A 27,106-nucleotide genomic window follows, 5' to 3' on the forward strand; every position below is an offset into this window, starting at 1 on the left:
AGAAATAATGTAGTTGATAGACTATTCCTCTAGTGACCTTTTTGTCCTTCCTTCCTTCCTTCCTTCCTTCCTTCCTTCCTTCCTTCCTTCCTTCCTTCCTTCCTTCCTTCCTTCCTTCTTTCCTTCCTTCCTTCCCTCCTTCCTTCCTTCCTTCCTTCCTTCCTTCCTTCCTTCCTTCCCTCCCTCCCTCCCTCCCTCCCTCCCTCTCTTCCTCCCTCCCTCCCTCCCTTTCTTTCTCCCTCTTTCCCTCCCTTCCTCTCTCCCTCCCTCCCTCCTTCCCTTTCTTTCTTTTCTCTCTCTCTCTCTCCTCCTCCTTCCCTTCCTTCCTTCCTTTCTTTCTTTTTAATTTAGTGAGTGGAGGAATGGCAGAGATAGACTCCCGTATAGGCCCCAAACAGGATCCACCCAACAAGCCCACTAGGGGGCAATGCTCTGCCCATCTGGGGCCCTTGCTCCATTGCAACCAAAGCCATTTTTTAGCACCTAGGGGGGAGGCCATGGGCCATCAGTATCTGGGGCCAACTCACTCCAATCCAGCCATGGCTGCAGGAGGAGAGGAGAAGAGAGAAAGAGAGAGAGAAAAAAGTGAGAGGGGGAGGGGTAGAGAAGCAGATGGACGCTTCTAATGTGTGCCCTGACTGGGAATCAAACCTGGGACATCCACACGCCAGGAGGGTGCTCTACTACTGAGGCAACCAGCCAGGGCCTGTTGTTTTTATAAGTAAATCCAAAGGGAAACAGAAACATATTAACATATTATAGCATCACAAAAATCTCAGATGTCATCATGACATATTTTTTTTTTTTTTTCCTTTTCATTTTTCTGAAGCTGGAAACAGGGAGAGACAGTCAAGTCAGACAGACTCCCGCATGCGCCCGACCGGGATCCACCCGGCATGCCCACCATGGGGCTACACTCTGCCCACCAGGGGGGGATGCTCTGCCCATCCTGGGCATCGCCATGTTGCGGCCAGAGCCACTCTAGCGCCTGAGGCAGAGGCCACAGAGCCATCCCCAGCGCCCGGGCCATCTTTGCTCCAATGGAGCCTTGGCTGCGGGAGGGGAAGAGAGAGACAGAGAGGAAAGCGCGGCGGAGGGGTGGAGAAGCAAATGTGCATTTCTCCTGTGTGCCCTGGCCGGGAATCGAACCCGGGTCCTCCGCACGCTAGGCCGATGCTCTACCACTGAGCCAACCGGCCAGGGCATGACATATTTTTTTTACCCAAAGCTTAAAACCTCTACTTCTTGAGAAATTTTCCCTAGTCATATTTAGGAAGCTGAGATCATCCCACAGTTCTTCCTGGGACCAATCCAAAAACATGCCTCTCTCTGATCCTCATCGAGGTGCCTGAGCTAACACAAAATGAGTCTAATCCCTCTTCTACATGACAGTCCTCAGAGGCTACCACCAGCGTCATAGCTGATTTAGTTATTTTTCTTAAGTCCTTAAGGAATCAGAACAATTACATTTCTACATTCTCAGCCCAACTGTCTTCTCTGTAAAAACTTTCTTAAATGTACAGTCTGTCTTCTTAGAAACAGTTCTCATTCAAAGAAGAATATAGTTATCCTGAATATTTTTTCCTTTCTAAAACACGGTAAAATTGAAGCCCTTTATAGTTTGGCAAGTTTGGAAGGCAATTAGCCCAGAATATGAGTATCTCTTGTTAATTTTTTTGATACTACATTATTACCTGTAATAAATATACTTCCCTTCAGACATTAAGATGACATGACTAATCCCTTTTTAAAATAAATTCAATTTAGGATATGTTTCCAGAAGGCACAAGTTTTGTCCTGGTCTTCCTTATGGCATCTACTACTGATCTGCGTGGTGTCTTGTCAGACGGAATGCAGGCAGGAAGTCTCTATGAACAAAACTACACCTGGCCATAAGATGGTCCAACACTGAGGTTGTTAGTCTCATATTACAACTGCATGAACGGGTCTCCCTGTTTGACCTCTGCTGGGAGCACATGATGGGCAACACACATTTCTTTCTGCTGCTCTGTGAAATGACCATGTTAGTGTCATGACTACTGATTTGGCGTTACAAATAAATTTTAGTACCTAGTTGATCTCATAAATATGGAACTCATCAGTAAGAAGGATAGAGTCCAGGAGAGAAGATAATCACTTAAAAATTTTTTTCTTTTTGTGGAGAAAGTCAATTCTATTTCTCGTTTTTGTAGACACCTACAATGTATTATTCTACAATTTCCTCATATTCTTGCAAAGACAACTACTGCAAAAGAGTTCATGCAAGAAAAAAGAAGGGGTGGAATATCCTTCCATCATTACTTAACCCCCTTTAACCTCTTCTACTTCCCTACTCTCTTCTGCTTTGCTAATCATCATACTACTGTCTGTGTCTATGAGTTGCTTTTTATTTATTTTTTGTTTAATCCCTTCACCTCTTTCACCCAGCCTCTCCCCACCCTCTGCCTTCCAACAGCTGTCAGTCTGTTCTCTGTATCTATGAGTCTGTTTCTATTTCGTTTGTTGGATTATTTTGTTCATTAAACTCTACATATAAGTGAAATCATATAGTACTTGTCAGGTGGTAAACACACAACATATAATAATATACAAATGATATATTATAGAATTGCACACCTGAAACCTGTAGCATTTTATTAACTGATGTCATCCAATAAATTCAACTAGAAAACTAAAAAAGGAATAAAGAAAAATGGCAGGGGACAAGGGCCCTGGAATCTTTGGATCATGGGCATCTAGGATGTCACTCCACGCATCGAATCACCTACAGAAACTAGTATTTCTGTCTGTCTGCTGACCAAGTGGAAGATGGAGCTACAAAATATTCAGTACTGAGTAGTCCTCAGACTTACAGAATCCACACAGGGCAGGCAACCCCCCACCCACTAAAAAAAACCCAAACCCTCTTACTTTCCCCCTTTCTGCACTAAACCAGTTCCAGCCACTTTAGAAGAAAAAAAGAATCTATTCTTGGGACTTTTGTGCTCCTTCTTTTGTTTGGCCTGCTAATTCTCTCTCCCTTTAGGGGGAGAAAAAGACTTGTTCTTTAGCTGCCTCTTTCACTGCCAGTCGGCTTTGATAATCTTCTGGGGGCTTCACGAAGAGTGACATTTGAGACACTTTCGCCTGCTCTAACTCTGCTCAGCCACTGAAGCTGAGTGCAGCTGAGGAAAGCACTCAATTAGTAACTCCAGCTTCAAAGGCTCTATTATTCTCTTCTCAATACACATGTGTAACTCCCATTAGCATTAATGGGAGCTGTGGGAGCTCACGGCTCAGAGACTATACCTCCAAGTCTGTTTGCTTGATGAGCATGCAATTAAACCTTATGGCCCAAATTTTTCTAGGAGGGCCTAGTAACTACACCAAGTACTCATGCAAAATCAAGTGTGATCACTTTGGGAAAGTAAGCTTTCACTTCTATTTAAACATGAAGAAATCCAAAGTAGGCATATTTTCATTACATTGTTTCCTCCTGGATGTAGTCAATAGCCTTTCATGGCGTTATGGGAAAAATGACACTCATCAGTTTTAAAAGTATAGTGACTCTTTTTATAAGCATTAGTCCACATAACTCAAAAATAAAAAAATAAATAAAACTAGCCTCAGAGGATCACAATGTCTAATTAGATTGAGACCACCTTACGGGAATTTCTAACACACAAAATCCATGGCACCTACCTGCACTTGGTGGCTCTTCCTATCTTGCACACAATAACTATATTATAACTTAAAGTTAAGAACATACTGATTGGGCATTTCAAAACATCGATTTGAGAGGAAAATGCTTTCCTCAAATAATAAATTTGTTCTTGTTGGGAAATAATCATTTTCATTCTTTTATCTCATTCTAGAGATTTTCCAATAGTTTCAACATGGAGCCAATATATATTACAGCCTCAATAAAATATCAATATATGTTAGCTAGTTTGTGCCACAATCATTCACGATCATCCCTCTGTGGAGAAAATAATCTTGACTGATTTAGTACCACTTAAAACAATCAATTTTCTGTTGTTCACACAATTTTAGCAAACTCTAAAGAAAAGGTTATAAAGAATAATCTTGATGTTTTATAAAAAAGATTTGATCAAGAAAATTCAAAGGTAATGATCTAATACTGACACATTGTATAATCCTATCATCAAACATCACATTAGAACTTTCTAATTATGTGAGAAATTAAAGTTATCTCAGGTTCTGGACCCTAAATACAAATCAGTCGAGTTGAAATGGGCCAATGAACTTGTCAAAAGACAACAGTGTCCACACCAAGCTTATAGGACTGCTGAGATGTCAGGAGACTTTTCAAACTTAAACCTGGTGAGGTAGGTAAAAACTTCCTTTTTAAAATTCATCAACTATGTGGTCTTGATAACATCAGTTTTGTACTTAATATCTAAGACTTTGCCTTACAAGTTTGATAGTAACCATCTCTTCATGGAATTTTAAAGCTGTTAGAGAATGGAGCATCTGAGAACTGAAACAGCGGACCTTACTTCAGATTCTATGAAAGACAATAAAGAATGACAAACATAGATGAGATACTAAACATTGGTCTACGGTTAACAGAATCATTAATGATGGCAAATAAGAAAAGAAATTCACTATTTTTTTAGCATAAAAGACTGTAGAATCTATCATACCCACAGTCTGATTTATAAAATTGATAACTATTCTATTAGAAACACCCTAATTTTTCTGTATATCTTATATAGAAATCCATCTTCAAGCTGAAAGATAGGCTTGATGTCATTATAGGGGTCTAGGCAGTTTCATTCTTAGGTTTTTTTTGTTTGTTTGTTTGTTTGTTTTGTCTCTAAATGACTGATTAAAGACACCAGTAATTTAGGTGTGCTATTAATCTTGCTGGTGTGATTATGGCCTCTGTGTTCCCGAGATTTTACCTTCACCAGCAAATCGGAAACTCATCCAGAACGTCAGTGGGCACAGACAAAGCCACATCCTTATTGAGAAATTAAATAGCTGGTAATGGTCTAACTGGGGACTATTGGGTATAAAAAAAATTCACATTTATTCAAATACCCACATGAGCACTACCATACTCTACTTTCTAAAACTTTTTGTCCAAAACATTAGTTTTAAAAATCCTTTTCTTTTCAAATGTTCCCTCATTATAAAATAAAACTATATATTTCCATCAGAGAATTCATGAAATTTATGTGAGTCATTGGCTGTAGAATACATTGATGGCAAGTTAAGATAATTACTTGAGCCTGACCAGGCGGTGGCGCAATGGATAGAGCATTGAACTGGGATGCCGAGGACCCAGATTCGAGACCCTGAGGTCACCAGCTTGAGCATGGGCTCATCTGATTTGAGCAAAAGCTCACCAGCTTGGACCCAAGGTCGCTGGCTTGAGTAAGGGGTTACTCAGTCTGCTGAAGGCCCGTGGTCAAGGCACATGAGAAAGCAATCAATGAACAACTAAGGTGTCGCAATGTGCAATGAAAAACTAATGATTGATGATTCTCATCTCTCCATTCCTGTATGTCTGTCCCTGTCTATCCCTCTCTCTGACTCTCTCTCTGTCTCTGTTAAAAAAAAATAATAATTACTTGAAATATTTGTGGAAAGAAGACCGAGTGAGAGGAAAGAAGAGGAAGAGGAGAAGGAAGATGTCTGCCAGTGTCCCTGAGAAAGTCTAGAGTACAGAGCACCCATCAGTGATCTGAGAGGAAGCTGAAATGTTTATATTTCTCAGTAGAAGGAACTGCAATATTACTCTGGATAAATGTCTATGACTGCTCATCAAATTGACATGCAAATCCTAATGTATAAAGTTCATTTATTTATCTTCGTGATTACCAGGCTATAGTCAACCTTGAACATGCCACTTAAATAATGCCAACTTGGAACATTTACTCATCTATTATTTCAACAACTATTTTGATGCCTGCTCCACAGCATCCCTGATAAGTCAAACACAACCCTTTCCCTCATGGGATAAGCAAGATTGGAAAAAAACAAACAAACCTTAACTATTTTGTTTTAATCTTATGCTTTTAATTATACAGTTCACAAAAATAAGGGGATATTTTAGCACTTCATATCATTTTGAAATATCCTCTCATTTTTGTAAGCAGTATATAAAAATCCCAATCCTTTAAATTGGAATAGCCCTTTAAGCACTGAAATAATAAAACTCAAAGTGAATGAACTTTCTTCTATAAAATAGGCATTTCTATATGTGCATCTATCTGTATGCATGAAAGGATGGATTCAATTTCTTCTCTTTATTTTCAGGCTCTTTTGCAGAAGTCACCATGAAAAGGCAAATCTGATAGGGCAATTTCAGTACAGAACATAATAGGAAGTAACTAATTAGAGAACTAAAGATGCAACTTCTTTGAATCTCCTGGATTTTTTTTAATACTAACTTTGAAACTGGTAGGCTATCCCACTTAAAGCCCTTGATTTTAAATTGCCATTTCTTTTCATACCCAATTAAATTGTCAGTATAATGAAGAATTGTCCAACGGAGTAGAACTATGAGGATCTTTTCACTGCTACTTTCTGAAGTCTTAATTTGCAGATGCTTTTGCCTAAAATAAGAATTTAAAGTTACCTCATCAACAACAAGACCTGTACAGCTTCCACCAACTACTGCTCATGACAAACAATGAAAGAAGTTGCTTCACAACACAGCTCTTGCCGGGTACAGTAAAGGGAATATTTTCCTATAATAATATGATATTTGGGCTCTGCAGAAGGATCACCATGCCCCTGATTCTTTGATAGAGTTTTTTAAAAAGACCACATACAAGAAGGCCTTAGTACTTTCCCATTAGCTTAGCAATTCTAGTAACTCTTACTACTCAAAATGAACAAACAAAACTGACTGTGGACTGTCCATCTTCATAAATGTATGTAATGAAAAAAGACATAAATGGTGATCAATGATTCTTTAAACAATTCTTAATAAAGAGAACTACTTTCTTGTTAGATTATCAGATCGTTGTCAGCAGAGGAACCCAGTAATCTCTATCAACCAGAGAAAGTTATGGCGTCACAAACACTAACATAACTCATTTGCAACATGTCTTAACTGACTAGAATTGATCTGTTCACTTCCTGTAGTTAGTTCCAGATAAACATTTGGGAAGCATTTTTACATCAGTATTTTGGGGACCACTAAGCCCTCCTTAAAGTGGGCATTTTTATTGCATTTTTTCATATCTATTCCTTCTCTTACATTCTATGCCACACTGTGCTTTTATGTTCTCACAGCTCTCTTGCCATCTTGGTTAAGAAGAAACTCAAGGATGATGACAAAATGCCACTTAAATAAACCAACCAATGGCCCCCCTCTTGCTGCCATTACGTATTTTTCACACATTCCCATTCTTCTAAAAGCAATCTAAAATATCAATCCTTAAAACTATTCCATGTCACTTTATACTCAGTTGTACCCTTTGCAATAAAGCATCAAAGAGAACATGAACTAATGAATAGAGAATAGGATTTGGAGTCAGAAAACCTGGTAATGCACCACATTCAGAGTCTATGCTATTTAGACCAAGCCACTTCTGAACTTCAGCCCCTCTGAACTCAGAGCTCCTACACAATGAACACAGATCTTCCCTTTAGTGGTTTGTCAAGTATCAGCAGTCCTTTTAGGAGATCCTTTTAGAAGTAAGGATCTCTCTGGATCTCATAGGAATGCTTACATTTCCACATACTAAATTTTTATATACTAAAATTTATACATTCTCAAAGCTGGATTGCATGCTTAGCTATTATTAATATTTAATTACTTAATTTTTTTCTTTTTCTTTCTTTTTTTTGCTTTTGCAAAAGCTTATAAAACATGAAGAAGTTGGTTCTGTAACAGCCTGTTAACTGAGAAGAGAAATCTGAAGGTCTTTTAAATGGTCATGTTATAGATGAACAATTTCAGGAAGCAGTCCCAACCACTCCTGGCCCTTTCTTGTCTTTTCTCTGATACACAAGAGAACGTGCCACTTACGGGAAATCAGCATAGAAATTCATTTGGGGAAATTTTGTAAATTTTGATATGAAAATTTAGAGCTGATTATATTAGAATAAATATTCTGAATCTGTGTCTTGCAGAAGAGATTATTTTCCATCAGTGATGGTGGTGGTGATAGATAGAGAAGAGAAAAAAAAACTGGCCTTCTATTACTGGATGTTAAACACAGAAGGAAGAATACAAAGCTAAAGTATTCCCTATAACCTTAGACTCAGAAATCAGTATGGCCTAATAAAGTCTTCTGAGGGAGAAGAAGTGTTAAGGTATTTCATTAGTACTCTTTAAAATTATTTCATATATAGGCATGTTTTGTCATCACTTGGAACAAAAAGGAGTCATAAAAACAGTGAGCACAGTAATAATAATAATAATAATTATTATTATTAATTATTATTATTAATTGGGAAACAAATGAAAATATTATTTTAAAGGTAATTAAAGGTTTTTTTTTAAACTATATCATGTTTTCTCAAAACCCAAGTAAATCTTGCTATGAATGAAATATAATTTTCTTTCAGAATATTTATACTCCTCAGGAAAAAAAAAAAAGTGAGTTTAATTTTTCTGTCAGTTGGGGCTTCATATGTCAAACAAATCTTACATTTCAACAAACCTTACTGTCACATTGATGGAATGCTCAAGGAGATACTAGTTCTCACGCAAGCACTAGCTTAGAAAGGTGTAAGCTCAATGCTGTGAGTGCACTCTAAAAATAGACTTCATTATCCCCATACATTATAATGGTCTTGTCATTTTAACAAAATTATAGTTTCTTGTCAAACAGTCTATAGCTTCCTTGAAGACAGGTGGGAGTAATGTGTTTTTCATCTTTTTATTCCTAACACTTAGTACAATCCCTGGCATAGAGAAAACCATATTACCAAATAAGCAAATTCATGAATTAATATAAATTTCTTCTCTTACACTAAGGGCTTATTCTCAATGTAGAAACAACATCCGCTGTTAATTCTGAGCTTTTAAGTTAAAATCTTAAATGAAGTTCTTTGGAAAGAAAAAAATATGTAAAACTTCTTCATTCAACTTATCATTTGTTCACTTGGTAAACACATTCTTACTGAAAATGCGTAACATGTCGAATACTGCACTGTGCGCTCAATCTTGAGCATAAAGTCCTGCTCTCCAGACACTTCTAGTCTGAGTACAGTGATGGCTCTGTTCAGGGTAAAAGAAAAGCCATATCTCATTTTTCCTGACTACGTTCCCCAATCACTTGTGACACAATGACATTCAAATATCAAATACTTCGCAGAGCCCACAGTGGCCAAATATTGGCTCACATATCTGCACAACAAAATGAATCAATAGACAAGGCAGACTGACTTAACAGCTACACAAGTATGTGTTTTCTTAACCTTGGAAAGATGGCTCTGCCTCAGCCAGAAAATTCTGTGTCACTAATGTGGCAGCACTCTTAAATCAAAATAATTTAAAATTACCTATTGATAATCATAATAACAGCACCAGTGGAAATAATATGGATGATGGTAACAATAATCACCACCGAAGCTCACATTTACTGAGAGCCTGGCACTTTGCTAAAGCTTTCTGTGGATCCTCTCCTTCAATTATCTTCTAAGTTTGAAGCAGCAGGTCATCTGAGAGCTCCCCTTGACAGATAAAAAAGACTAGAGAGGTGCCTGACCAGGCAATGGCACATTGGATAGAGCGTTGATGCAGAGGACCCAGGTTCAAGACCCCAAGGTCGCCAGCTTGAGCGCTGGCTCATCTGGTTTGAGCAAAGCTTACCAGCTTGGAACCAAGGTCGCTGGCTTGAGCAAGGGGTTACTCAGTCTGCTGTAGCCCCATGGTAAAGGCACATATGAGAAAGCAATCAATGAACAATTAAGGTGTCGCAACGAAAAACTGATGATTGATGCTTCTCATCTCTCTCGGTTCCTGTCTGTCTGTCCCTATCAATCCCTCTCTCTGACTCTCTCTGTCTCTGTTAAAAAAAAAGAAAGAAATGTACACATAGCCACAGATCAAATAGCGTGGTCAGGATTTGAACTTAGAGAGCTTGTCTGTTTGCAGAAACTGAATTCAAAACCACACCTCCTATCACCTTTCACAACAAAGGTGGTCACATAAACTATCTAAAAGACAAAAATAAAAAACAAACAAGCTAAAATCCTTTTCTATTACCTCTTTAAATGTGTAACTGATACATGAGACTGTCCTGCTTCCTCTAAAATATATTAATATTGATGCTGTATTTTCACAGGCAATAGATACACAATTACAAGTTTTATATATTCTGTGACCAAGGATAGTCCAAATGTAACAGAACAGAAATCACATGTTAAGTGAGATCCTGGTCCACATGACTGACTATCTGGTCCTAATGTACAAGCATTCTGAAGACTATGGCAATGTATGTTAAAATGGCACAAATGAAAGAAGAAATAAAAAGTTCTTGATATTGGGTATTAAAGAACATTGCAATAATAAAGGATTTTCAATCATTTCAAATAACTTGGTAATACATGTATATTTCAGGCTCTCATATCAACTAATTTTCATGTGAAAAGCTGATTTTCAGTTCTTTGGACTAAGCAAAGTTTTATAAACCACAGAAAACTTCTTTCCCGGATTGTTGATCCTCCCCTCCCATCACCACAGCCATGGATTCATGTAGTAAATGTCCACTGAATTACTATGAGCCAGGCACTATTCGAGATCTGGGGACTCAGCAGCAGGAAAGAGGGCCAAACCAAAAAGCTCAGTTTCAAAAGGATGATGAAGGGAGACGGGGAAAAAATGACATTGTTCAGTGACTTATGTATTCGGGTCACTGTGCACAAACTTTAGACAATGTCATCAATTTCTAAAAACAATCCTAAAAGGTAGCTAGGGTTATCCTCCACTCTGAAGATGATGAGTTTCAAATTCATATTTAAGTAATTTTCCTAATTCCAACTTTATGTAGCACAGAAGCTCTAGACTGCTGATACGAACCATCTAGCTACGAAGAACACTCTTTTTCCATTGTGTTTCTCCCCATTTCGCTCTCTCTTTGTAGTCCTTTAATTTGCCTTTATTTTCTGGTTCTCAATCACACTTTCCAACCTACAATGACCACTGAAAGAATGATCACTTTCTTCCATTACATGTGAGGTGAGATTAATTCCTGCCAAATGGTCCCTACTGCATAGTTTCTGTCTATATAATCATATCTATATCTCTCTTTATATTTGTACATTCATTTCACAAATATTTGATGGGTACCAGCAAATACTAGGTACATTTTTAGACCAGAGGAAAAAAAAAAGTAATAGGGCTTAAACCAGTGGTTCTCAAAGTGTGCACCAGGGCGTACCCTAAAAGATTTCTAGGTGTGTCCTATGGTATTCCAGAGAAATATGTGCCTGTTGGGGACCAAAAAACTAACAGGGTTTTTGGAGTTTAGATTTTTGGGGGACAGAGGTGTGGGGAATTGGCTGTAAACTGATAGTCTGCCCAACCTCCCACCTCACTTGCCTGATTAGGTTGCAAAAGTCTGTTATGTTAAGCTGTGGTGCTGGATTTTTTACACTACCCCCCATGTTCCCGTGAAAGACAGGAGGCAAGTTTCTTCTATTCTTTGTTTGGTGTAAAGTTAAGATGATATGTATGGTGGGAGTTTTCTGCACTCAACACAATTAAGAGTAAAAAGACAGGAATTCTTCAATGTACTGATGAGGAAATGAGAGTTTGCCTTTCAAATATATGCCCAAACATTGAAGAAATTGCTCGGACACATCAGGCTCATGTTTCTCATAAACACAAGAATGAAAAAATTTAACATATTCGCACCGGGACCCACCAAATATACTAAATCTTACTAAGAATGTATCTATATATATAAAAAGAAAACTTTTTTGTTGTTTTTTATTTTTTAACCCCTTTTTTTATGAATTATAAAAAGCATAACTCAAAAATGTAACATAAAAATGTTTTTTAATGTCAGAATAAATTTAATTTTGTCATATTTATTTCATTTAATTACCATAAAAGCACGCTTGGACTTTATATTTTTTCTTTAATATTTGACTTAATTATTATAACATATTTCTCAGAAATTTGTATATAGTGAACCTACAATTATTTGTAGAATTTTAAATGTGCCCTGACTTCAAAAAGTTTGAGGCGTGACCTGTGGTGGCACAGTGGATAAAGCGTCGACCTGGAATGCTGAGGTTGCAGGTTCAAAACCCTGGGCTTGCCTGGTCAAGGCACATATGGGAGTTGATGCTTCCTGCTCCTCCCCCTGTTCTCTCTCTATCTCTCCCTCTCTCTCTCTCTCTCCCCTCTCTCTCTAATGAAAATGAATCAATAAAATCTAAAAAAGTAAATAAATAAAAAGTTAAAAAAAAAGTTTGGGAATCACTGGCTTACACACAGAAGTCAGAGAGGCACAAAAAAGTGTCAAGAAATAAAGAGTATATGAAAATGCTATAAAGCGAATTAAACAGTTCATACACATACACACACTCACTCTATTTAATATATAATATATAAACTGCATGTAAAATATATAGTACCTATGCAAATATATCTCCCCAACAGAGGTTTTGGTTTAACTACACAGTATATAAGTATTAATAAGTAACAGCCAACTTTATTAAGCAAAGTAAGTCTTTATTTTTCTACCATACTTAGTGTTCTCATTTTCTGATACAAGATAGATCTATAGTTACACTTGGAATTAAACAAATGCAGAAACAAACAAAAAGAAGTGTGCATGCCTAACTAAAAGGAAGAAAATACCTGAAAACTATTAACATTGATTTGCTAGTCTCACTCATGACATACAAATTCATTCTGAACAGCTCTTATGTTATTACACTCAAAAAACGTAGACTTCCTTCTGGGAAAGCCCCAACTGAGCTCAAATTTATCATTTAAATTCACATATCATCAGGTATGTGAGAAAAAAATTAAAAGATGTACAATAATATCCAAAATGTGTCAAAAAATCTACTGTGGTAGAGGGTTAAGTAATATCTATTAAACACAAAAATACAGTTTAAAAATCTAAAATATAGCTTACAGATATAAAAAGAAAGGTACAAAGCATCTTGTGATGAAAATTAAGACATAAATTCATTTAGAAAGATCACAGATAAAATAGTCTTTAGATTTTTCTATTTTTAACAAAATATATTAAGACTACCAGGATATCATCATATTTGTGTTTAATGTAGCATTAATTCACAAGCCATTGTTTTTTTAATAAGATAAAATAAGTTACTTGATCTTCTAAGAAGATATGTCATTAAGATTTTGATAATTAAACCCTAGATGAGGCATTTGGTATATCCATGCCCTAAATCCCAATAAATTATGCATGCACAACTTTCAAAACTATATTTTAATTAGTAGCTTAAAATAAAACAAATTTTGAAAGCCAGAAAATTGACTTTTAAAGAATTGTTCACTTCACTTTGGGTGGTAAACATCTAATACAGTGTACAGATGATGTGTTGTAAAATTGTGCAGTGAAACTTTTGTTTTGTTAACCAGTGTCATCCCAAGAGATTCAATAAAATGAAAATAAAAGGATTGTTCAAATCTTATCAATGAAAGCCAACCACTATCCAGTTTTTAAATATAAACATTAATTATGTATAGGGTTGTGAATAGTTTGCTATATCACTTCAACTACACATTTCAATTCATATAAAAATGATCTATGTTAACTGAATCACATAATTTCTTGCTTGTGTAGTTTAATTCCTGAATCAATAAAGTATGTCATTGACATTTTCTTCTACGACCATTCTTTTACCTTCTCTCTGAGCTGCTATGGTTTATACCCACGTGTGATGGTTCATTTCATGTCAACTTGACTGGGCAACAAGGTGCCCAGATATTTGGTTAAACATTATTCTGAGTGTTTCTCTGAGGATATTTTGGATGAGATTAACATTTAAATCAGCAAAATGAATAAAGCAGATTGCCTTCCCTAATGTGAGTGGGCCTCATCCAATCAGTTGAAGATGTGAATAGAACGAAAAGTAGGACCCAACACCAAGTAAGAGAATTCTTCCTGCCTAACCGCCTTCAGATTGGGAAACTGGCTTACCTGCCTTCAGACTCAAACTAAAACATTGGCTCTTTCTGGGTTTCAAGGCTGCCAACCTTTGAACTAATTCCTTATGTTTTTTGCTTTTTATTAAATTTATTAAGGTGATACTGGTTAACAGTTATACAGATTTCAGGGGCACAATTCCACAACACATCCCCTGTACACTATATTGTGCGCTCACCATTCCAAGTCAAGTCTCCATCCATCACCATTTATGCCCCTGTACCCTCCTCTGCCTTTCCTCACTCATCCTCCCCCAAGTAATCAACACACTGTCGTCTGTGTTCATGGGTTTTTCTCTTTTATTCTTCCTTTTATGCTCAATTCCTTATAAGATATATAATTATATATATTATATTTATATACATATATTTATTCTCTTTTGGTTGCATGCCATCTCTCTGGAGATCCCTGACTAATATACCACCCTCACCGAATACCAAAAATGTATTAATTTCTTACCTACCTAACAATGTATATACAGGTCTATCCCTAGTATTTCCTCACACTAGCTGTAGCTGAGAAAAGCCTATACATCCTCCAAGTCTCAACTCACAGTTCTCCTTCCTCCATGACGCATCATCCAAGTAGGGTTCTTCCACATTTTGTCTTCTAAAACAGTGTCTTATACAGGTATCCCCTGCTTCTTTTTTTAATTTTAATTTTTAATTTATTGTGTTGACATGGTTTCAAGTGTATCTTCTGGTTTTTGAAAGTTTCCTTTTAGGCCACTTTACTTATACAAAAACCCTACATTAGTACCTGTTTAGCTAATTGAAAGAAATCCAAGGAGGATTTTGCATTTATGAAAGGTGAAAAGCTAACATAGTGTTCAGCGTTTGTTTTGCAGGGAGCCTACAGAGACAGCGAGAGTGGCCCTGACAAGCTCCTTCCCTGAGAACTACACACAGCCTCTCAGCATCACACCACTATAGCTTTGAACTGTGTCTGCGGGCATCTGTGCTGGGTCTCAATTTATCTTGTGCATCCTTTACTGAGATGTGTCCTAAGGAATTGCTTCGTCCCTTTATGCCGTTTCAGCTTACAAAAGGTTTCACAAGAAATCTCTACTTTCAGAGAGCGAGAAAAACCTGTACATTAAAAGTAAATATTTAAAGAGCTGGAACACATATCACAACATAATACAGCAGGCGTTATTTCTGACCGGGTGAAACTCAAAGGAATTCTTAGTAGCATGACCTAAAAGAAAAATCATTCAGATACTCTGGTCCATGGCTTCTTTTATCAAAAGAAAATCGGACTAGGTAAATTCCAAATTTCTTCCCAGCTTAACATTTCTATAGTTTTATTAACAAGTCAGTCAACAGTAAACAGGCACGTGATTGAATATTCATTTTTAAATCGATAACAATACTAGTATAATCTGGTCAAAAGAAGAATACTATTCTCACTCATACACAGTGATTTAAAAGTGCACTCATTCTCTCTGAGCCCTTTTAAGACATAATTCCAGTGGGGAAAAAAACAAGGGAAGATGGCGGAAAGGAAGCAGTGTGCATCACCAACACACTTTCAAAGTGTGTTTCCCTCGCTCTTTTGAAGACCAATCACAAGCAAGCATGAAGAGCCTCAGCTCCCAAGTGCACTTTTCACCAAATATTATCAGTTTTAATGTCTCTCCTAGGTAGGATCTTAGTGCACTTGTCGGCATGGGCTCCTGCCTTTCTAAACAGAGATACTCAAAGAACAGCTATTTTTGAGAACTAAGGAGGACACTACAAAAGTCAGAAGTTTCTGTTTGCTTATATGGCTCTGCCCATCACCACTACCTCTTTTTAGCATGGAATTAGCATACACAGGAAGGCTTTATCATGTTGCTTATCAATTTATTTTAAGTCTTCAACTATTTGATAAGCCTTTTCAAATGATCTTCACTCAGTAATATAAGTGTCAGCAAGTTTGCTCTGTGTTGGCCACCCTTCCTTTTGTTTCAGTCTTTCATAAAAATCCTTTTGTGTGACAGTCAAGCAGCTGTGCTTTGTTCTTTAATGTTCCTAGCCTGGATCCCCAGCCGAGACCACTTTATAACATAACCGGCAAAGTACCATTTTCACAGCGGGGACAACTGTGTTCATCTTCAAAAAGAGGCATTAATAAAATGAGACTGTAATGCACATGCTAATTCTGATCACAGGATATTATGCAATGGCAGAGAGTCGACTGTCTTCTCCCTGAAAAATGGCAAAAGTTTTTTTTTAACAACTTCTGCAATGGCTTACATATTATTTTTTTTGAAACTGACATATTATGCAAACATATCTCTCCATTTCCCAATGAAATGCCTTCTCTGTCTCATCCAGCCGCTCACTATGTGTTTTACTATCTCAGTAACAGTCATCTTCACAGAGCATATTTTTTCCATCTTACAAGAACTGACTTGCTGAAATAGACATGTCACTGAATCATAGAAAGCTACAGAGAAGTTATCTGAGTGATCACCAATCCAATACCTTCCTTGTGCACATGAGGAAAAAAATTAAAAAAATAAAATAAAACAACAAACTAGTTAACAGATTTGCTGAAAATGCAAGAGATATTTTGGGATGAGCCTGAATTTGAGTTGAAACACAAATTGGTAGAGATTTAGACTTGAAGACTTTTGTATATTGTCTTATATCTTGACAATGATCATTCTGATGCACTTACATGTGGTAGATACTCAAATATAAGTATTATTTTTTAAACTATATCTGTAAAACTAGGTAACTAATTCATCTCATTTTGGTCACCTAACTTTTTTAGACAGTGATTTTACTCTTTATGTGTTCTATGAACAAACTAGTTTCCTATGAGTAGATAAGAGCAACAATATTATATACATATTATATCTTGTTTTATACTAGTGCTCATAGTTGTCTGGAGGACAGTACTGTTTGGGAATGGGAAAATCTTGGAAAATAATCTACTAAAAATAATATTAATGCTGTTTTGGGTGATAACAAAATGTGTATTTTCTAACTTCTGCATACAAATATATATATATATATATATATATATATATATATATATATATATTCAAGAACATGACATTTATTCAGATAATTGGAGGCAAACTTTATTATGTTTCTGTAAATTCTCCAGTAGACAGGAATTACGTGAGCAGGAAGAAAGGATTTGTGATGTCTTCCCACTTGCCTAACAGGGGCAGGTGCTCCTTGGTTTGCTCTTACAGAGAAGCTTTTGGATGGTGATACATTATTTCATTTCCCCTGCTCAGTGGCTGATAACATATCTGAGGAAACATTTATATCCCCAGTTATCACTATATAAATTGATACTTCAAATTTTCCTCCTGATATCTTTGGCCAGAAAGAAATTGTGACCAATGAGTCAAAGATTCAGAAAGAGCCATGTTCCTCTGGATTATAACCCTCTTCTTAAAACATCCTCTCTGGTGCTACTCTTACCCCTCACGAAAGTCTAATATTCAATCCAAAGTCCTTAGCAGAATTCTACAGTTAAGTAGGGCCCAGGTTTCACTAATGTCTGAATGACATCTGAGGCCTTCATTTAAAGTTCTGCTGAGCAGGGACAACACGTGGCTCTCTAAAACGTGAGAACCAGAGAGCTGGTATTTGGTTATGTTTCCACAGCCAGGGCCACCAAAAACTAGAAAAATGACCCAGAGGCTGTAAGCCCCGCCCTGAAGTCCCTCTTCTCCCGCTACTTCTGTGAACTACAGCCCACAGCACGTTAGCGGTAGGTAACTGCCCACATAGCTCATTCTGGGGAGCATTCAGCCCAAGTTTATAGTCACCCTTCCATATGAAACAGTTGTCCAGAGCTCTGGTAACCTGAAACTAGCTACAGAGGAAAAGCCTTCCCTGAAATACCCCCTTCAATGCACATGGGTGGCCAGAGTATAATTTTAACATTTTCTGTATTAGCCACACAGGTCAGATGTTTAAATCTCCAATTAATTAGGTTCTCTAGTAGCCTGCATGAAATAAATTAGTGATCTCCATCCAGTCCACTTAGACAAAGCCCATCAGGACAATTGACATATTTTTGGCATGGTCAGCAAAGTGGGGAAAAAAGTAAATGACCCACGTGGATCAAATGGGCATCTGATGAGGCCCCTGGAGGACAACTGCAAAGCATTCTCCGCCCACTGCGGTGCGGACCATATCTGCCTGTGTGAGTCCTAAGAGCAGGAGGAAGCTATCTGAAAGTGGGCGCCAAGCTCCTCAAGTGTGCAATAAAGCCTTCACTTGCATTTGTTCACAATGTTCATATTCTATGAGTCCGTTTACCATTAGAATATTTTTAGAAGGTGGCTATTAACAGAATTATCAATAATTATTTAAAAATTTTAAACAAAGAAGTAATTCTAAGAAACAGATCATTTCCAACCCCATTTATTTAATCTTACATGGATATATATGAAAGCATTCTATTTTAAGGTTATGTTTAGACTACTTTTTCCTCATCCAAAATACCTTTCAGTTTTTCTCATGAAACATTTCCAAAATCGCTAAACTTAGTCTTTAAAAAAAAATAAGGTTTCACTACTTTACTAGAACCATACATTTTCATACAAATGTACTTATCTACGACAGATATTCCCACAGAAAGTCAAGGTCATATTAAAATTTTCAAGTGTATTTTTTGTGTGTGTGGGCTGGTTGGATAAAAGAAGATGAGATTGGGGACCCCAGTCATCTGGGAGGCACAAAAATAAAAACTCATATAAATGTCTATGCAAAGTGATATTTCACTCCAACTTTTTGTTAATGTTTTCATCAAATGCATAAAAATTAAGTCAAATCAAATGTCTATTTTTGTTTCCTTTTAAGGAATTTGTTCAAAGAACTCAGAAGGTAAAAAAAAGTTTCTGATAAATTTCACTTTAGTATACTTATGCAATACACTTTCTACACAATAGCACTAGTTCTAAAGTAGGTGAATTAATGAACATTAAAATTTTATAAGATCAACAGTTTGATTTTGCTCCAGAAAAAAAAAAGTGATTCTACAGTTTTCAAACCTTTTATCTATGTTTATGTGAACAGATATACATCTACTAACATATGTACATACTTTCTGTAGTTCATATTACAATGTATATAATATACTAATTAAGCTTCTTTTCAGTTCTAAACTCAGGCTTCTAACTCCTGTTTGCTCCTTTTCTCTTAATGTCTGATTCTCTGAATTGTCTGACAAATTTTATTTCTTCATTTACCTTTTCAGATATTTAAAATATAGTTCTTTTAAAACCTATTCATACAGTTCAGTGATCTGAAGTTTACAGACTATAATTTCTACTTTCATTGATTGGGCTATGGAATTGGTACCTAAGAGCCCATCTGGGCAAGAATGACCTTATACAGGGTCGTATGCCTCGGATTGGGGGTGTCTCTAACAGGTGAGCGCTTAAATGGCTGCCTATTCCTTACTCTGTGGAATTCACTGTTCCTGACCAGCTTTCTGTTAGCTTCTGGGTCCTGAGTATTGCATGGTCAGAACAGTACCGGAAGTCTCACCTTTCTGCTAAAAGCTGATCTTCCCCTCTTCCTTACACCTTACTTCATACAAGCCTATTCCTGCTGCATACAGTTCTAAAACAGGCAATCAATTTGTCACTATCTTGGGATATCTTCTCTGGAGATTCTTTTTGTTTTTATTCCCTGGAAATGTCTTTGTTCTTTCCTAGCCTAACCACGCATTTAATTTTTTCAGATATTTTATCCACTTCTGCCCATGCTTATAGGAGGATGGAGAACTTCTTGTATGAACAGAGTTTGTCTTAACAGCTAGAAATATAGCTCAAATACGATTTGTTTTTTGTGGGGTTTTTTTGGGATTTTTCTGAAGCTGGAAAGGGGGAGGCAGCCAGACAGACTCCCGCATGCGCCCAACCGGGATCCACCCGGCACACCCACCAGAGGGCGATGCTCTGCCCATCCGGGGTGTCGCTCTGTCGCAACCAGAGCCACTCTAGTGCCTGAGGCAGAGGCAAGGAGCCATTCCCAGCGCCCGGGCCATCTTTTGCTCCAATGGAGCCTCGGCTGCGGGAGGGGAAGAGAGAGACAGAGAGGAAGGAGAGGAGGAGGGGTGGAGAAGCAGATGGGCACCTCTCCTGTGTGCCCTGGCTGGAAATCGAACCCAGGACTTCCGCACGCCAGGCCGACACTCTACCATTGAGCCAACCGGCCAGGGCCACGATTTGTTTTTAAGCGGCATTTTGTTACATGCACTTAAAATACCATGTCCATGAGACTAAGATGTTTTATATACATATTATTTAAAATGTATTTTGGCATATACATGTAAATAATTTAATTTTCTAACATTCTTGGCTTAACTAATTAATTTTGGTACTAAAAAGATATAGAAGGAAATATTTTCGACTGTATAAAAAATATAAAGTTAATAAGTCCCTCAATGAAAAAAAAAGTAAAATGTAAGAGAAATATTCTTAATCTATATATGTTCCCCCTATAATTATTAAAATTTGATCCCTTCTTTCCAATTCCCTTTATTTTAAGAAAGTTAGTTCTCATAAGTTGTTCAATCAAACAAAATGAAGTTAAAAGCAAAATAAAAGTGTGTACGAGAAAGAAAACAGATAAATGCACAGAAGTCAGTCTAGAAATGTCCACGACTAGGCCAGCCAAATCAAGTAATGTTCTTACCTCTACCCAAAAGACTGAATTAGAGATTTACATTACAGTATTATTAATCATCAGCCTTTATTCTCTAGTTCTGCCATTCTAAAAGAAGTCTAGAAAGTAGATACACTGCACAGGAGATCTGCCCTGTCATCCCATGCCTAGGTCATACTGCACAAGCCACACAGCTGGATTCGCTTTGCGTCAACAGACCTTAGGTCAAGAAATATAAAAGACTGAAATAAAAACACATTTTTGGCATAAAGAAGAAAGGTGCTTTTCTTGCTTTTGATTCCTCTGCTTAAGAGCAACTCATCTGTAGGTAGAGGACGTTCCTTTAATTCTGCAAACTTCAATGTCAGCATCTGTAATTTGTAAAAAGTGGCTGCTGACCTCGGTATGAAATCTCCATACACAAGTAATGCTGACATATAAAACAGGAGCATGCCCTGTGTCCTTTCTAGGTGCTCTACCAAAAATCAAAACGGTATCTGACATCAGAACTCAGCATTTCTTTGGGATTTTCTTTTCTCTCTCTGACTCACATTTTCCAAGATTCATGAGAGAAGGCACCCAGTGACTTTTTAGAAGTTGAGCTTCTTATACACTTTTTATTTCCAATTTATGTGTCAGGACAATGATAGTTTTTTTAACAGTTCTACAAAACAGCACCTGAGATACAGAATTTCAACAATGACACACCAACAACCTTGCACTTGATTACTTACCACGCAGAACTGTGAGCCTTGTAGATACACTTATTTCTCCGACGTTATTCGAGGCCACACATTCATAAATGGCCTCGTCCCGTGGAGTCCGCAAGGGCTGTATTCTGAGAACTGATCCAGACCCATCATCAAACTCTATTACCTATTAGAGGAAACAATAGCTGTCACAGGTGTTGTTACAATTGTCCACCTCTCAGCTAAACCTCTTAAGGAAACGGTGAACCAGCCTTTAGGCTCAGAATAAACTCAACAGCATTTTGAGACTGAATTTTGATACAGTGATAAACAGAGTATCTGGATTAACTTAATGAATCCACTGAACAAAGGGAAAAAGACATGAAACTGCATATACAAAAATGTAGATTTCTTGCCTGACCTTTGATGGTGCAGTAAATAAAGTGTCAACCTGGAAGGCTGAGGTCACTGGTTCAAAACCCCAGGCTTGCCTGGTCAAGGTACATACGGGAAGCAACTATTAGGTGTTGATGCTTCTCGTCCCCCTCTTCTCTCTCTCTCTCTCTCTCTCTCCCCTCTAAGAGTAATAAAAACAAATTTAAAGGAAAATTTTAAATGTAGATTTCTAGTCTCTGTTGTAAACTACCCAGGATTTACTCACAAAAACATTCTAGTGGGTGTATCTTGGGCAATTTGATCCTATTAATTTTGCAAGAGACTTGCTTCTATAATGGAGAAACTTCTCAAATTATTCTCTCTCTGAAAACATATATGCATATGTGGATCCATTCAATAACTGGACTCTGAGGTGGAGGAATAATGCATGCCACCAATAGCTCTTCTGGTTTAATATCTCAGCCTGAACTGTATAGATGAGTGAACCATGAAGAGAAACTGCATAAATCTAGTACTTAGGCAGCCAACAAGAAAGCTTTCACAACCCAAGAGCCTGATGGCGTGCATTAATTTTGCCATAAATCATTCCAGTGTTTGTTCTAGCTTAGCATTTTCTGCATTTTGGGGGCATTCTTGCTGTAAAATGGAGGCTTGCTTCATCAGGCAGAAAATGAATGTCCTAAACAGTAGTAAGCCTGAATTCACTAGCATTATGAACTCTACTCTGACAGAGTTTAGCAATCCTCAATATTTACCAGCTAGTGCAAGTACTGCTTTTAAACAATGATGATGATGATGAGATTAATAAATACACAAAACCGTGCAGTTCTCTACCTTCTTTTCCACAACTATGCTGAGTCTTATGGCTATTCACTGAGGTGCTGTGGGGGGGGGGGGTTTTCCCTGCCTTTCCCTGTGAATAATGTGAGCATGAGCTTAAATTATGAATAGAAAATGCCTTATAAATATATTTATGGACTGTTCAGTCCCAGATTTTGTGTGTGAGTGTGTATGTGTGCATATGAAAGAAAGATGTGGAATATTTTAAAGTATGTCCACTTCTAATCCTTTCTGCATTCTCTTTATGATTTAAATTACAAAGAGAGCCAAAATGTCCCATTTTATATCTTCAACTATGTTAAGCACACATTTAGAATGAATCTACTGTGCATCTTGGGAGTTTCACAGTTAGGAGAATCTTTATCAAATGTTCCATAATTTAAAAAAATTATTTAGGAGCATCCTATGGCTTAATGAGAAAGATTTAAACATCTTCAATGCCAATTTAAACTCTGATTCATTAATTGTTACCTGACATTGCATGTTTACCTTTCTGAACTATTTCCTAGATTTAGACCTAACAACAAACATCATACCCCATGATAGAAGCTGGTGTTGTGGTTTCTGATTTGAAAACCCTATTTAATAGCCAGTATTTAATGATGTGTACCTAATCTAGGCCAGTTTCCATTTCTGGCACTAAAGAAAGAAATGGAAGAAAAATCAGTCTTACCCACTGCTCTCATGGGCATTATAAATGAGTGAAACCAAAAACAGACATACAAAATGTTAGAGATATCAAAGATTCTCAACCCTAGACTTGATATCATTTGATGAAGGAGCTTTGTGTAAAAAATAAGTAATTTTCCCTGAATGTATTTATGTGACTTTCATTAGGAAATATGTGCTAAACAGAGCTCTTATTTTGAATGTTTACTATTATAATTTAATCTTTGTTATAAGATTTTGTCAAGAAGCCATCATCATTAGCAAGCACGATATCAAACTATTCAGTGACAAAAGAAATATTCAATTTCATTTATTTTTAATTTTTTTTAGAAAATTAAATTTAATGGGGTGTCATCGATCAATAAGAGTACATAGATTTCAGTAACATTTCTATACAGTTTGATCTATTGAGTGTGTTATGTGTCCATACCCAAAGTCAAATCATTTTCCATCACTGTATATTTGTCCCTCATTCCCCCAACCCCTCCTTGGCTATAGAGAATATTTAATTTCATTTAAATTTTTTAAAAAAGTGAACCAAAGATGTGCACAAATATCATTTTCTACAAGATGTAGGAAATATTTCCCAAGATTATTTAAGATAATTTTAGATTATTTTAAATCACTGTAGGTACCTGATATTCAAAAAAATAACTTAAAAAATTTCATTTATAAACTTATAGTCCAAATTTCAATTTTCAGTGGTATAATTAATTAGATCCTTTATGCATTTAAACCCTAATCTATTGCTCTGTAATAACTGGTGAAAAATGAGTATTATCAAACAGTTCTGAACTTTGTCATTGCTATGTTTCTTTTAACTATGAATTGCCTTTGCCTGACCAGGTGCTGGCACAGTGGATAGAGTGTCGGTCTGCAATGTGGAGAACCCAGGTTCGAGACCCTGAGGTCGCCAGCTTGAGCACAGGCTCATCTGGTTTGAGCAAGCCTCACCAGCTTGAGCCCAAGGTCACTGGCTCGAGCAAGGGGTCACTCGGTCTGCCGTAGCCCCCCAGTCAAGGCACATATGAGAAAGCAATCAATGAACAACTAAGGAACAGCAACAAAAAATTGATGTTTCTCATCCCTCTCCCTTCCTGTCTGTCTCTATGTGTCCCTCTCTCTGATTCTCTCTGTCTCTGCCTCAAAAAAAAAAACAACCAAAAATAAAAATAAATCAATTTTATTTAACTATGAATTGCCTTTAATTCCCCAATTTGTGAATAAGGCCATGAAGTAAATAAGAAATTCTAGTTTGAGGAAGGAAGTCTTACAGTTTGGAGGTCTTAGTATCATCTAAAAAACAAGCTATCCTCCTTATGTCTTAAATTATAAGCATAATATTTTGTGTTTCTTCCAATATTTTTCTGTGTAGCTTACCACCTGTTTTTTATCCTCCAGAATAAGCATTTTTCTAACCCATAAGTCTCATGAATACCCCCCCCAAAAAATCTTAATTATGTTTCGTTATTTTCATTGCACTGAGCTTACTTTTTATTTTCTTTATTTATTTTAAATTTATTTATTTTTAACTTATTGGGATGACACGGTTTGCCAAACCATAAGGGTTTCAAAAGTACAACTCACTGTAACACCATCTCTACCCCACATCTGCCCCCTCTGCTTCAGGCAGTCTCTTCCTGTCCCCATTTCCACACCTTTGCTCTCCTCTCCGCCTTTCCCTCTGGCTACTGTCATCCTATTGTTTGTATCTATGTATTATGCATATAATTGTTTTTGGCTAATCCCTTCACCTGACCTTTCTTGAATAAAGAGAATGGATTTCTTCAATAGGTTTAACTGTAACAGGGTCTGTTTCTTACAAAGAGTACAACACACTGGAATCAATTTCTCATTCTAGTTCATGCTACTTGCAAAACACAGGTGTAAGGTGTAGAAGACAACTTCATTTGCTGCCCACTATCCATTCCCCTGTTGCTCATAATAGAAACTTGAATTCCCTTTGGGAAAACATAGCTCCCTCATTCCAAGCCATGGGGTTGAATGGGACTGATTTTACTCCCAGCAACAGAGGTAGGTTCTAATTAACTTAAATCGGACCATTGAGGGGTGCACACAGGTTGGTTTAGGGATGAGCATGTAACTCAGTAAGAGCCAATCACATAGGAAAATGATGGTGTAGGCAGCTTTCACTTATCCTTTTTTTTTTTTTTTTTAAATAAATTTTTATTAATGGTAATGGGATGACATTAATAAATCAGGGTACATATATTCAAAGAAAACATGTCTAGGTTACCTTGTCATTAAATTATGTTGCATACCCCTCGCCCAAAGTCAGATTGTCCTTCGCCACCCTCTATGTAGTTCTCTGTGCCCCTCCCCCTCCCCCTAACTCTCCCCCTGTCCTCCCTCCCCCCCCCCCCCCCGGTATCCTTTAAGCTTGGTTATGGGAGGGTGAGAGACTTCATCTTGCAATCTCAAGGGACACACTCAGGATGAAGCTAACAGTAGGAAGCTAGGAACAGTAATTGAGCCTTTGTACAAGCAATCTGAATGCCAAGTTCCTTTTAAAAAAATAAAAAAATAAAAAACCAAACATTTGTAGTTGGATTTTCCATCACAGTCACATAAAGAATGCCATATCTCAGAGATGGTGACACTTTATTACAGAGTAAAACAAGCATGTAACATCCAAACTAAAGATAAAGCAGAGACATTCTTCCCCTAGAGAAACAGAACAATGGACCTAATACCTCAAATCTCTGATTGCTGACTTTCTTTCCTTTTTTGTTCCAGACAATTTTAGGTCTTGGGTCTCCCGTAGCTTGGCAAATGAAAGAAGCAACTCCACCGGAGACCCCCGTCTGGTCCACTGGAGTTCGCGTAAACCTCGGAGGTGCTGCAATAAAAGAAATAATCACAATTAGATGGAAAACTGAAATACAGAGGAATACCCCACTAATTCTGCCACAGCTCTCCCCATTTCCGTCATTAAATACATACTTAAATGTGCCACGATTACAAAATTTGGAAAAGCACCTTTTACTCTGGAGGGGAGCTAAATGGGGAAGGAGGTAACTTTTTGGTCAAGTTATCAGCTAGTGCTTTCATTGCTGAAATCTGTATTAAGGCAGAGATCCAATAACATCCAAAAAGCAACATCACACATTAATTTTTACTACCAGTATAAAAAAATCTAATTTGTCCTCTGTAACAAAATGAGCTCATCAATCAAAGTGAGTTAAATTTTAGCTCTTTGCTTTGATGCTGCTATCAGGACACGGCCAGAAAGCAGCCCTGCCGCTGCTGAGCTATTAAAATTAGTGACATTTAACAGAAATTCTAGGAAATTTTAAAGGGACAAGAAATATAGCCCTGAATTAGAAAGTTTGGCAAGAAACAGAAATGGGAAAAATAGTAAACTGACTCTCTAACCCAAATATTCTGGCTGCCTTACTTGAAATTTAACTCTACAATTTGCATCAAAGATCAGTCAAGAAGCCTACTAAGTCATAGCAAAGGGAAAAAAATCTGTTAAGAAAGATGTAGAGTTAAAGATTCCTAAGCATGATAGGCTAAAAATTGGAGACTTTTAAAAACCCTGTTTCCTTTAAGTATTCCTAACATTCACTGTCCCCTAAAAGTTACAGTTGTATCCATTTTGTATTTCCAGATCTAGAACTCTTTTATGTGAGATTTATAAAAGTGTAGGTAAATATTTATGCACAATGATACTCATCATGGCATTTATTTAACAAAGATTTTAAGTTCCCTAAATAGCAAATACTATAGGAATTGGTGGTAAAATAAACCATAGCAT

The 27,106-nt window shown here is 37.1% G+C and overlaps 1 protein-coding gene across 24 annotated transcripts in view; it reads right to left on the reverse strand.

Annotated features, from left to right (window-relative positions):
• Nucleotides 1–27,106, reverse strand: part of PTPRD (protein tyrosine phosphatase receptor type D) — a 2,469,774-nt gene that overhangs the window by 291,330 nt on the left and 2,151,338 nt on the right. For 23 of the 24 annotated variants that reach the window (XM_066368144.1, XM_066368143.1, XM_066368139.1 and 20 more), the window contains 2 exons: nt 26,040–26,185; nt 21,466–21,607 (listed from right to left, as the gene is read on the reverse strand). The exons of the other annotated variant lie outside the window; for it this stretch is intronic. In XM_066368144.1, coding sequence (XP_066224241.1) covers nt 21,466–21,607; nt 26,040–26,185 — 288 coding nt within the window. The remainder of the gene's footprint in view (nt 1–21,465; nt 21,608–26,039; nt 26,186–27,106) is intronic. 24 annotated transcript variants of the gene reach the window in all.

The sequence above is a fragment of the Saccopteryx leptura genome, chromosome 2 (genome assembly GCF_036850995.1).
Source record: "Saccopteryx leptura isolate mSacLep1 chromosome 2, mSacLep1_pri_phased_curated, whole genome shotgun sequence".
Classification (NCBI taxonomy): Eukaryota; Metazoa; Chordata; class Mammalia; order Chiroptera; family Emballonuridae; genus Saccopteryx; species Saccopteryx leptura.